Consider the following 14,045-nt stretch of genomic DNA (forward strand, 5'->3'; position numbering starts at 1 on the left):
TTCTCCTTTATCTTACTAATTGCTAGTATACACACACATTTACTTTTTCAGGCAGATATTTCAAATGTGTCTGGTGTATAATGATTGAGTAGAAAGATCCAACAGTTGGTAATTTTGCTGTGTGAAGTAGCAATCCAAATTTGCAATTATTCAGCTGCAAGGATTTGTAGAGAGGGATGATGGAGGTGGAAAGACTAGTGGATAGGATTGTAGAGGGGAAAGTGTGGGTGGGATTACAAAGGCTGGGCCGTGGGGTAAGATGGTGGAAGGTAGATATGTGCAATTCATTTTGGTCTGAATGTTAATTCAGACAAATTTTTGGTTATTTGGAGATTGGTACTAAGAAATTTAGTTAAAATTCATTGAAATTAGTTTTGTTTATTCCTTTTCTAACAAATTCCAAATTTTCGGAACGATTCTAAATCAGATTGGTCAAAAAATTATCAACCGTTTCAAATTCTGTTTGAAGAATAGCTGGTTGTTAATCAGAGGGTCGGGAAGCTGGCCGTCGCATCCTTAACAACCGTGACTCATCAGCTGTCAGTGGGCTTCCCCTCTAAAAGCTGAAATATAAAAAAAAATTCCAACAATAGAAAAATCTGAAAAAAAACAGAGTGGGGTCTCCCCCAATCCATACCAGGCCCTCCAGGTTTCGTGTGGATTCTAAGGGGAACCCCACAACAAAAGCCCCCCAAAAAAAGGTGTGGGGTCCCCCCAAAATCCATACCAGGCCCTTATCTGAGCACGCAATCCAGCAGGTCAGGCGCTTACTCACCCCCCCCCCTCCCCGAACCATACCAGGCCACATGCCCTCAACATAGCTGGGTGCCTTGGGGCAAGGAAGGCTCTGCCCCCACCCCAAAATACCTCTTCCCCACAAGCCTTGATGGTGGTTGTGGGGGTCGTGGGGGTCTGCGGGAGGGGTCTTTTTGAAATCTGGAAGCCCCCTTTGCCAAGGGAGTCCCCAGATTCTGCCCCCCCCCTCCATGTGAATGAGTATGTTGTACATAGTACCCTACCCATTCACCAAACAAAAGTGTAAATAAAGACAGTACGCACGTTTTTGCCAATTTCTTTATTAAAAAACAATGTCCCCCGATGTAGATCCATCCTCAATCATGCTGCATACCACCACCGCCGGACCCAAAAAAAGAGAAATAAATCCTTTGGCCTGGTCAGAAGCTCCTTGCTGCGTTTCTGCTCCTCCGTCTGACATTCCTTAAATAGATAAGAGGTGGAGTCACCCGTTGACATCAGCAGACAACCCTGAGCCCTTGCGACATCACTGACCCAGCATGCCCGGAGTTGTGCGGTTGTGGGAAAGAGGCCCTTGTCCTCATCAAGATGGCCCCTCCTGCCCCAAAGCATCCCCCACCATGTTGAGGGCATGTGGCCTGGCATGTGGCCTGGTATGGTTCAGGAAGGCAGGCGCTCGCTTGTCCCCTCACCACCCTTCCTGACCTGCCAGGTTGCATGCTCAGATAAGGGTCTGGTATGGAATTTGGGAGGCCCTTTGAATCTGGTATGGATTGGCCTGGGGGGGGGGGGGCACGTTGCTTTTTTTCTGACTTTTCTGTTGCAGGCATTATTTTGTTTATATTTCAGCTCTCAGTGGGAAAGCCAGCTGACAGCTGATGAGTCATCAGTTTTTAAGGACACGCCTGTGTTGGATTGTGAAGGACTTAGGGGGGAGATTTTGGAGGGGGTGGGGTTTCATGCAACTTTGACTTAATAAACCTATCGAGTATAATGAGTAAAATACAGTAAAATAATCTACTTAATGTTTATTACTCTGGCATCTATTCATAAGGGTGGTGACAGACTAAAATGTACAATAAAATAATCTCATCCAAATTGTTAGAAATTCGGTATATAGCCCTACAGAACAGACAGTGCACAGTTCGCAGATGCTTTACTGACTAACTGCAGCTGCATCTATGGTATGCACTGTCTTTTCTCTAATAAAGTTTCCTGGAACTTTATTCGAGAAAAGACAGCGCATACCATAGATGCAGCTACAAATTTATAAACACTGTGTCATGGTTATGCAATAGAGTTTGTCTGCTTACCTGTCTCCATGTGTTCATCTCTAGAGACCAGCCGACACTCACCTGACTGCTTTTGTAATCCATCCTCTGGCATGACTCCACCCTAGCTCCTATCAGAGAACTCTATATTAACCTGTGCACTGCAGGCCAACCCTGCTGATCAACCTTTGTGTGTTTGTCTTCCTGTTACCTACGTGTGCTCTTCTGTTGTTCTGTTACTGACTTTGGCGTGTCCTTGACTATCCCTGTTTGCCTGTGATCCTGACCTTTTGGCGTGTCCCTGACTATCCCTGTCTGCTTGTGGCCCCAACCTTGGCTTTATCCCTCACTATCCCTATTCTCCTGTTGCCTACTGTGGGTGTGAGCTGGGGGACCCTGGGAGTCGCGACCTGGAGCCAGTTGCAGCCCAGTCCATCCTCACCACTAGAGGCTCTGGTGAACATCTGCTGGCTCTTAGACTCCGCGCCCCAGGGAATCTTACGATCTAACCCCGGTGGGATCCATCTTGGTGTTTCAGCGTTGCTGCCTTCCTTATCACCTTGACTCCCATCCGTAGCAGTCAGCCGTAGGGTCCACAACCTTGCGGTGCACTCCTGATCCCTACGGTGTGCATCTGTCACCTGCCATCTAATGGTTGAAGAATATATCTCCGCTAAATTCTGATGTATAGTAGTTGTTGCACAAAATACAAACCTGTTAGGACACTGCCAATGAACTAAATGAAAACAAGGTAAGCAATGCAAGAAGACCCCTGGCCCACCCTTCGAAATCCCACACAGTAGATCAAGAAAAGACCTGGACCGATCACAATACTATAAAGTTAATGGGGCTTTTAAGTGATTTTTTATTAAATAAAACCTTTATATTGGTTAAAGGAAAGTGCAGTGGAATACATTTTAATATTTCATATTTAGACTAAAGATCAACTTTAATATCCTTAATATACTGTATCTTTAATATAGTCATCGTTTCTTAGGAGTGGGCTTTAGCAATGGAGAAACTTGGAAGAGTCTTCGGCGATTCACTCTCATGAGTCTTAGAAATTTTGGAATGGGAAAAAGAAGTATTGAAGAAAGAATCCAGGAAGAAGCTCGATGTCTAGTAGCAGAACTAAAATATTACAAAGGTATACAGCTGCCCATGGTATTTGTCTTTTTATCCTAATTTTAAAGATTGAAACCAAAAAATGTTGGACAAACCTCCAAACCACATAATTATATTGTCTGGAGCCCACAGTAGATCAACTTTCACTCACCAACCTATTGTAAAAAAAGTACTTAAAGTGGACTGCCACAGATAAATAATAACCTTATAGTGGAGTCCATCTGTGGAGTTACAGGAGGATGAACAGTATGTGTGACACACTTTATATTACAGGATAAATCCACTTTAAGATATATAAGCATTTGGAGTGTCAAGTGCTCATAGGACACTCATAGGACACTCTCTACAATCTTGAGCATTTAGTCTACCACTCCGACCTACGAAAACTATCTTTAAGCCCATGGTAATCAACCTTTGGATATTATGGCATAGCCGATTCATTACATGTGCATACGTTTCTACATAATGGCATTACTGTTTGTGGTCCCATACATTTTGGTTCCTAGTGTGTGTCTACATGATAACATTAATAGAATGTCTATTTTGGGATAAATCCAACAGGGCAATTTTGGATCACTTTTAAATATGCCATATGTGGATCAACAGTGTTTCTAACCTTGGATTAATCCTTTCTGGAAGATACTTGCTGTATTTATTTGAGATGGACTGTCTGCATCTTGCTAAAAAAATTATTTCTTTCAACCTAGCCTTACATTGAATGGGATGCCATCTACTAGGCTAGGTAAAATGTATGTATATGCAGGCTATTGCCTTTCACCTATCATGCTGTGTAACTTATCACAATATTCAGGTATTATCTCCTATTTCAGATAGGGGGGTGGGGGGCGTTATAGAGGACTTTATATGAGGCACTGTCAGCAACTCAATGAAGACTATATAAGATGACCTTAACATAATAAATTATAATAATGAGTTATAACATTTCACAGTAGATAATGTATAAAAGTAATTTAATGATTCATATTTATTTATAATAATATAGTATGACACTTCACAGTAGATACATAAATAAAAGTAATTAAGTAATTAAGTGCAATTCGTTTTGTTTCTGAATTCGTTTTTTTAACAAATTCCTTGATTCGGAAACATCTGAAAAAAAACATTTTTCAGAATATTCGAAAATTCGTAAATTTTAAATTCTAAAATTTGGAAATTCGTCAATTCGAAAATCCAAAATAACTATTAAATGATAGGTATTGGAATTTCCTTTTAAATTTGACTGTTAGTGAATGTAATGAATATGAATTTATCCGAAGTTTCCGAAATAATGAATGCTGTATCCAAACGGATGTCATGTAATGAATTAATAATAATAAATAACAATAATAATAAACTTTTTGATTACTATTATTAATTAATTTCATTCCATTTGTTTAGATGTGGCATTTGTTATTTTGGATAATTCGTAACTTCGGATAAATTCGTATTCGTATGTTCATTAACAGCCAAATTGGAAAGGAAATTCCAATACCTATAATTTAATAGTTAGTTATTATTAGTTATTCTTTAGATTTTTCATTTTTTTTTCATTCTTTTGAATTTTCAGATTTTCTTTATTTTTGGATTTTAGAATTTACAAAATTATGAATTTTGGAAATTATGAATTTTGGAATTTAGGAAAATAAAGAATGACCGAAAAATTAAAAAAATAAATGAAACGAAAACTAACAAATCTTTCGGCAGTGCACATGTCTAATACAAGATGATATAGCAGCAAGTTCCAGTTATCAAAGTCGACATACAGTGGTGTGAAAAAGTGTTTTCCCCCTTCCTCATTTCCTGTTCCTTTGCATGTTTGTCACACTTACCGTGTTTCCCCGATAGTAAGACACCCCCGATTGTAAGACGTATCGGGAGTTTCAGAGGGGTCGGCTAATATAAGCCGTACCCCGAAAGTAAGACATATGTCTTACTTTCGGGGAAACACGGGGGTATTGCCGCCTCCAGTGACGTACGGTACTAAGAGTGGGGCGGGGGGTGCGGGCCGCACCCTGGGGGGGGTGCCAGGCCAGCGCCCTCCCCCTCCGACTGAAGAGACAGCGCCGTTTTGATCAGTCTCGGCCGAGCAGAGTGAAGCCGCCTCCCCCTCCTCTTGTATGGCTACACAGTGCTGTGTATGGAGGAGGAGGTGGGGGAGGCGGCTTCAGTGAAGCCGCCTCCCCCCTCCTTCTCCTTCATGGACAGCACTGTGTAGCCATACAAGAGGAGGGGGAGGCGGCTTCACTCTGCTCGGCTGTGAGTGACAGCCGCTGCCCGAGACTGATCAGAACGGCGCGACGCAACCACAGAGAAGGGGATTATTGTGCCAGGTCCCGGATCACTGCCGACAGGTGTCACTGGCTCTGTGTCCTCCCGGGAAAAGGTCAGTGCTGGTCATACAGAGAGAGACCAAGGAGGGGGAGGGGGAGGGGGGGTGTGAAGAGATTCTCTGCAGCTCTTATTATGTAACCGCAAGATGCAGCTGAGGAGGACTACAAGTCCCAACATACCGGGCTGTGTGGGCTTACAGTTCTCCTCTGCTGAGCATAGCAGCTTTGTATGCTTGGACTTGTAGTCCTCCATAGTGCAGCCTTGCATGCTGGGACTTGTAGTCCTCTGTAATGCAGTGCAGCCTTGCTTGCTGGGACTTGTAGTCCTCTTCTGTAGCGCAGTGCAGCTCTGCATGCTGGGACTTGTAGTCCTCTTCTGTAGTGCAGTGCAGCCTTACATGCTGGGAGGTGTGGTCCTCCTCAGTAGTGAATACAATACTGTTCAGGTTGTTAATAAATGTTAATTTTATGGTTAAAACAAAAAATTCGACAATTTTTTTCCAATATAAGACATACCCCGAAAGTAAGACATAGTGGGGCTTTTGGGGATAAAAAGAAAGTAAGACACTGTCTTACTTTCGGGGAAACACGGTAAGTGTTTCCGAACATCAAACCAATTTAAACAATAGTCAAGGACAACACAAGTAAACACAAAATGTGATTTGTAAATGAAGGTGTTTATTATTAAAAGGTGAAAAAAAATCCAAACCATCATGGCCCTGTGTGAAAAAGTGATTGCCCCCCTTGTTAAAACATACTATAACTGTGGTTGTCCACACCTGAGTTCAATTTCTCCAGCCACACCCAGGCCTGATTATTGCCACACCTGTTCACAATCAAGGCATCACTTAAATAGGAGCTGCTTGACACAGTAAGGTCCACCAGAAGATCCTTAAAAGCTACACATCATGCAGAGACCCAAAGAAATTCAGGAACAATTGAGAAAGAAAGTAATTGAGATCTATCAGTCTGGAAAGGGTTATAAAGCCATTTCCAAAGCTTTGGGAATCCAGCGAACCACAGTGAGAGCCATTATCCACAAATGGCGAAGACATGGAACAGTGGTGAACCTTCCCAGGAGTGGCCGGCCGCCCAAAATTACCCCAAGAGCGCAGCGACGACTCCTCCAAGAGGTCACAAAAGACCCCACAACAACGTCCAAGGAACTGCAGGCCTCACTTGCCTCAGTTAAGGTCAGCGTTCATGCCTCCACCATCAGGAAAAGACTGGGCAAAAATGGCCTGCATGGCAGAGTTCCAAGGAGAAAACCACTGCTGAGCAAAAAGAACATCAAAGCTTGTCTCAATTTCTCCACAACACATCTTGATGATCCCCAAGACTTTTGGGACAACATTCTGTGGACCGATGAGACAAAAGTGGAACTCTTTGGAAGGTGTGTGTCCAAGTATATCTGGCGTAGAAGGAACACTGCATTTCATAAAAAGAACATTATACCAACAGTAAAATATGGGGGTGGTAGTGTGATGGTCTGGGGCTGTTTTGCTGCTTCAGGACCTGGAAGACTTGCCGTGATAAAAGGAACTATGAATTCTGCTGTCTACCAAGAGATCCTGAAGGAGAATGTCCGACCATCTGTTCGTATACTCAAGCTGAAACGAACTTGGGTTCTGCAGCAGGACAATGATCCTAAACACACCAGCAAGTCCACCACCGAATGGCTGAAGAAAAACAAAATGAAGACTTTGGAGTGGCCTAGCCAAAGTCCTGACCTGAATCCTATTGAGATGTTGTGGTATGACCTTAAAAAGGCTGTTCATGCTCGAAAACCCTCTAATGTAACTGAATTAGGACAATTCTGCAAAGATGAGTGGGCCAAAATTCCTCCAGGACGCTGTAAAAGCCTCATTGCACGTTATCGCAAACGCTTGGTTGCAGTTGTTGCTGCTAAGGTTGGCCCAACCAGTTATTAGGTTTAGGGGGCAATCACTTTTTCACACAGGGCCATGATGGTTTGGATTTTTTTTCACCTTTAATAATAAACACCTTCATTTACAAATTGCATTTTGTGTTTACTTGTGTTGTCCTTGACTATTGTTTAAATTGGTTTGATGTTCCGAAACACTTAAGTGTGACAAACATGCAAAGGAACAGGAAATGAGGAAGGGGGCAAACACTTTTTCACACCACTGTATTTAATAACCAAAAACACAAAAATAACAAATGCATGTATGTGGTTTGCATACAATAGTATAATATAAAAACATGGTTGCATCCTAAATTTCTCTATGTGTTTCGTGATAAAACCACTTCCTCAGGAGTCTGCGAAAAATGTAATACAACAAACACCAATATAATCTGGTTACACCTTAAAAAAAGAAAAAAGGTGTGAGAGAGGGTGTAAAATAAAGTCAAAAATAATAAAATAAAGTAATATCTAGTCCTAATGACTCACATGGGGCTAGAATATGAACCCATGAGGTACTGCGAACCGGAGGGCGCCGCCATAATGATAGTCTGCATCGGGAACTGAGGTAGTATGACCAAGCGCTGGGCAAACGTCCACAACCACATTCTCGATTGGGGGTCTGTATGTGATGTTGAGGAGTAGCAGGTAGTGATAGCTCCAAATGGATCTGTGAAATTGATAAGCAATGAATACCATAAAAATAGGTAGTGAAATTAACATATATACACCAGTGTCCCTTTGAGAGGTGAGATAGGGTAAAAAAGATGAAATGACAGTAAAAAAAGTGCACATGAACGTGAACAATGTGAATGGGACTAATTTACAAAATGCTGAATGGGTAATCATACATGTTACCCAAGAACAAAAAATAGCGAGAACGACATGTGAAACCAAGACAAAATAAATATAGGTGCCTCATATAAATTCCCACTTCATTTATCTCACTATATTATCTTCTATCTTCTTTCTGTTGTGCTGGGTAAATTATTACTGCCTTCTTATTCAATTCATTGCCCTTCATCTATTGCGATAACTTAAGAATGAAGACTCTAGAGTGAACCCCTGGGCAAATGCCAAACCAATCACATGTAAACATAAAAGAAAGTTTATCTGTAAAAATTTCATGCTCACATATCCATATCTGCAGGCAAATCCATAGACCCGACTGAGATTTTGGCTAAGTGCGTTTCCAACGTCATTTGCTCCATAGTCTTTGGAGACCGATTTGAATATGATGACAAAGACTACAGTATTCTCTTAGGTATACTTAATGCAATGTCAAGGGATATGAGCGGCACCTTTGGGCAGGTAGGTGGAATTAAAATCTTAGTTTTACATAGTACAAGCATTGTATTGGTAAATAACTATGAAAACATACCTTGCTCTGAACCATTTATTTGTCTTGTAACAAGGTGTTTATGAATAAGAGTAACAACTAAAGATGACCTGAACACCACCCAGTTCGGTTCACACCAGAACTTGTGAACAGGCAAAAAATTTTGACGAACACACAAACCCCGTTTTTCTTGTTAGTGTCCCATAGACTTTAATGGTCTTCCGCGGCTTTTTGAATTTGCCACGAACACCACATAATGTTCGCTGTTCAGCGAACAGGCGAACACCCAATGATCGTGTCAAATTACGTTCGACTCAAACATCTGGCACATCCCTAGTGACAAAACAGGAACCTAGTTGCAATAACATAACTGTATTTTATTAAAGGGGAAAGGGGCAATGTTTGACCACTTAATTTTTTGCGATACGGCACTGCGTCGTTTTAACTGACAATTGCGTGGTCATGCAATGCTGTACCCAAACAAAATTTACGTCCTTTTTTTACCCACAAATAGAGCTTTCTTTTGGTGGTATTTGATCACCTCTGGGGTTTTTATTTTTTACCCTATAAATAAAAAAAGACCAACAATTAAAAAAAAATAAAAAAAATTTTTTTACTTTCTGCTATAATACATATTCCAAAAAATATATTAAAAAAATAATTTATTCATCAGTTTAGGTCGATATATATTCTTCAATATATATTTTTGGTTAAAAAAAATCACAATAGGTATGTATTGATTGGTTTGTGCAAAAGTTATCTAGTCTACAAACTACGGGATAGATTTAGGGATTTTTTTTTTATATATATATATAATTTTTATTGGTAATGGCAGCGATCTGCAATTTTTAGCGGCACTGAGACATTGTGGCGGACAAATCTGACCCCAAATTACACTTTTGGGGAACAGTGACATTATTACATTGATCAATGCTATAAAAATGCACTGATCAATGTAAAAATGAATACTGGCATGGAAGGGATTAACACTCGGGGCGATCAAGGGATTAAGTGTGTTCCCTAGCTGTGTTCTAACTGTAGGGGGGATGGGCTTAATAGAACATGACAGAGATCACTGTTCCCTATGACTGGGAACATTAGATCTCTGTCATGTGATCTGACAGAATGGGGAATTGCCTTTCCACATTCGAACAGAAATAAACTGTTAAGTAATTTTCTCCAGCATACCAGTTAATGTTTAGAGTGTCTGTAAGCCATAATTCAACCGAATGGGCCCTGCCTCCAATCTGGTATAAGCCTCTAATGAAGACCTTCCATCAATTACTAGATCCATCACCATCTTCTTGGAAGAATGCAGTCATCCAATGTGTTGGGTCAGATATCTCTCTGATGGTTAAAACTCTTGTCAGATTTTGTATTTCTTTGCCATATATAGTATGTCCCATTGGATAGATATCACTTCACTTCTTCTCCTGTATGTACAGTATCTAACAAAAGTGAGTACACCCCTCATATTTTTGAAAATATTTTATTATATCTTTTCATGTGACAACCCTAAAGGAATGACACTTTGCTACAATGAAAAGTAGTGAGTGTACAGCTTGTATAAGACAGCTTTCACACCAAGCTGCCCATAGCGTCAGCGGTAAAACGTTGCTATTTTTAGCTGAGTTTTACCGTCGGATTTGCAGCACTAGCAGGGGGTAAAAGCTCCCCGCTAGCGGCCGAGAAAGGGTTAAAACCGCCCGCAATACACCGCAATAGCCCGCGGTAATGCAGCGCTGCCCCATTGATTTCAATGGGGAGCAGTTGTGGAGGAGCGGTAAACACACCGCTTCTTCACCGCTCCAAAGAAGCTGCTGGCAGGACTTTTCCTGCCAGCACACCGCTCCAGTGTGAAAGCCCTCGGGCTTTCACACTGGAGTAAATGGGGCAGCAGTTTAAGGGCGGATTGCAGGCGCTATTTCTAACGCTAGAGCGCCTGCAAAACGCCCTTGGTGTGAAAGGAGTCTAATAGTGTACATTTGCTGTCCCCTCAAAATAACTCACCACACAGCCACTAATGTCTAAACAGCTAGCAACAAAAGTGAGTACACCCCAAGGGAAAATTTCCAAATTGGGTCCAAAGTGTCAATATTTTGTGTGGCCACCATTTTTTTCCAGCACTGCCTTAGCCCTCTTGGGCATGGAGTTCACCAGAGTTTCGCAGGTTGCCACTGGAATCCTCTTCCACTCCTCCCTGATGACATCACAGAGCTGGTGGATGTTAAAGCCCTTGTGCTCCTCCACCTTCCGTTTGAGGACGCCCCACAGATGCTCAATAGGGTTTAGGTCTGGAGACATGCTTGGCCAGCCCATCATCTTTACCCTCAGCTTCTTTAGCAAGGCAGTGGTTGTCTTTGAGGTGTGTTTGGGGTCTTTTGTCATGTTGGAATATTGCCCTGCGGCCCAATCTCCAAAGGAAAGGGATTATGCTCTGCTTCAGTATGTCACAGTACATGTTGTCATTCATGGTTCCCTCAATGAACCATATCTCCCCAGTGTCAGCAGCCCCAGACCATGACACTCCTACCACCATGCTTGACTGTAGGCAAGACACACTTGTCTTTGTACTCCTCACCTGGTTGCCGCCACACACGCTTGACACCATCTGAACCAAATGCGCTTATCTTGGTCTCATCAGACGACAGTATATGGTTCCAGTAATCCATGTCCTTAGTCTGCATGTCTTAAGCAAACTGTTTGGGGGCTTTCTTGTGCATCATCTTTAGAAGAGGCTTCCTTCTGGGATTACAGCCATGCAGACCAATTTGATGCAGTGTGCGGCGAATGGTCTAAGCACTGACAGGCTGACCCCTTCACCCCTTCAACCTCTGCAGAAATGCTGGCAGCACTCATACATCTATTTCTCAAAGACAACGACTGGATATGACGCTGAGCACGATCATTCAACTTATTTGGTCGACCATGGCAAGGCCTGTTCTGAGTGGAACCTGATCTCTTAAACCACTGTATGATCCTGTCCACCATGCTGCAGCTCAGTTTCAGGATCTTGGCAATCTTCTTATAGCCTAGGCCATCTTTATGTAGAGCAACAATTCTTTTTTTCAGACCCTCAGAGTTCTTTGCCATGAGGTGCCATGTTGAACTTCCAGTGACCAGTTAAGCCGCGTACACACGGGCGGACTGTATGGCCTACTTAGTCCGTCATACAATCCGATGGACAGTCCGTCATACTTTCGAATGAACGGACTTGACCACACACGGATGCACAAACAGTCCGTCGAAAGCTTGCGCGATGACGTGTACAGCACGTACGACGGGACTAGAAATAGGAAGTCCAATACACAGCAATGCACCCTTCTGCCGTGTAAATCCTTTCTGAGCATGCGCCATTCTTAGTCCGTCGAACTAGCCTACTGACGAGCGGATTGTCCGCTGAAACCAAAATATGACGGACAGAATTTCGAAAAATACGAAATACTTAGTACGCCAGACTGCACGCTGAAAAAGTCCGCTGAAGCCCACACACGAGCGGACTGTCCGCTGAAATGTGTTTCGACGGACTAAGTAGGCCATACAGTCCGCCCGTGTGTACGCGGCCTAAGAGAGAGTGAGAGTGATAACACCAAATTTAACACACCTGCTCCCCATTCACACCTGAGACCTTGTAACACTAACGTGTCACATGACACCAGGGAGGGAAAATGACTAATTGTGCCCAATTTGGACATTTTCACTTAGGGTATACTCACTTTTGTTGCAGCGGTTTAAACATTAATGGCTGTGTGTTGAGTTATTTTGAGGGGACAGCAAATTTAAACTGTTATACAAGCTGTACACTCATTACTTTACTCCTGAAGAGCATTTGAAGATTTGAAACATGTTTTTTAAAAGTTAAAACTTTGCCCAAACTACAGTTTGGTTTGGGTCTATTTGCCTAAATTTGACTTCTGTGTCAGTCTGACTGGGCTGTGAGATGTTCAGCCTGACCGCGGGGGGCACTGTCTCTGGTGGCAGGCGTCTGGTCATGGTCTGGTCAGGCGCTTAAGTTACTCTTTCTTGGAGTCAGGTCAGTGGGAGTGGCCCTCTCGCTGTGCCCTCTGGGAGAGGGTATTTAAGATACGGACGTCACATGGTTCGGGGTTTCTGGTCCAGTATGAAGTGCTGATTACATGGTCCTGGTCCTCCTGACCAGCCCCTAGGAAGGCTATGGCCTGGGGTGCGGTTCCACCTGACTTTAACGCCTCGGGGCTGGCTAGATCAAGGAATGGAAACTAGAGGAGGATTCTGAGGTGGATGGTGCCGTCTCTGGTCTGGGAGAGACCCATTGAACTTCGAGCATTCCAGGGGAGGACTCTTTAGAAGAACACCATGTGTGAGTTTGGTTTTCTTAACAAGAGCCTGGAAGGGCTGAAGTAACCGAGAGAATCCAGTCTTGTGGATATCGCCAAGTAGGCTGAAAGATCCAGGTATCCTACAAGTGTTCTACAGCTTAGTTTACTACGTGTTCTGCAACAATGTCGATAAAGACTTTGTTCCTTGTTGGCTGCTAGGCCTTGTGAGAGAGGGACTGTCCAACCTGAGTGTTCATCCAGCTGCGAATGTCTATTCTCTGGATACAGTCAAAGTAAGCAAGTTCCTTAACGTTTATAGACTTTGACATTGAGAGTACCTGAATTCCTTTTCAATCCTCTGATCCCAAGTTAAAAGACTGTTCAATGGTTGAAGTTTGCAAATAAAATCCATTCAACTGGATCTATTGTCAGTTTCAAGTTACTGGGTCACCTACCACGAGACATCCCCTAGACGTGCAACAAAGAGAAGCGGAAGATAATGGTTAGCCCAAAAATAACCAGCAGCTCCTTCGGGGGTTAGTGCTACATAGCAAAATGTAATTTCTTCAGTATTGTCACATGAAAAGATATAATAAAATATTTATAAAAATGTGAGAGGTGTACTCAGTTTTGTGGGATACTGTATATATGTCTTTGTGTATCCAAACATTTGTATCCACCTCGCTGCAATTCTAGGGACCGGCTTTCTGGGCACCATGTCTGATACTCTTGAGAGCTTTTTTCATATTACTTTCTTGCAAATTTTTATAGAGGCAGCTGACCAGGTATTTTCTCAACCCTCCTCCATTACTTGGATTTAGGGCAAGCATGCAGAATGTGATAACGCATGTGCATAGCCAAGTTGTACACACACACTAGGGACAATTTAGACAGAAGCCAATTAACCTACCAGCATGCCTTTAGAATTTTAATAGAAAGCGTAAATATCTGAAGGAAACCCATACAAACACAGGGAGAACACGTAAACTCCATACAGATAGT

General features: G+C 42.5%; 1 protein-coding gene across 1 annotated transcript in view; it reads left to right on the plus strand.

The window, feature by feature from the left end:
- Positions 1-14,045, plus strand: part of LOC143987705 (uncharacterized) — a 112,868-nt gene that overhangs the window by 74,198 nt on the left and 24,625 nt on the right. Inside the window, exons 12-13 of the mRNA XM_077486651.1 lie at positions 3,025-3,174; positions 8,557-8,717. Of these exons, the coding sequence (XP_077342777.1) occupies positions 3,025-3,174; positions 8,557-8,717 (311 nt within the window). The remainder of the gene's footprint in view (positions 1-3,024; positions 3,175-8,556; positions 8,718-14,045) is intronic.

This window comes from Lithobates pipiens, unplaced genomic scaffold (genome assembly GCF_037356315.1).
Source record: "Lithobates pipiens isolate NorthernLeopardFrog02 unplaced genomic scaffold, aLitPip1_a1.2 Scaffold_1, whole genome shotgun sequence".
Classification (NCBI taxonomy): Eukaryota; Metazoa; Chordata; class Amphibia; order Anura; family Ranidae; genus Lithobates; species Lithobates pipiens.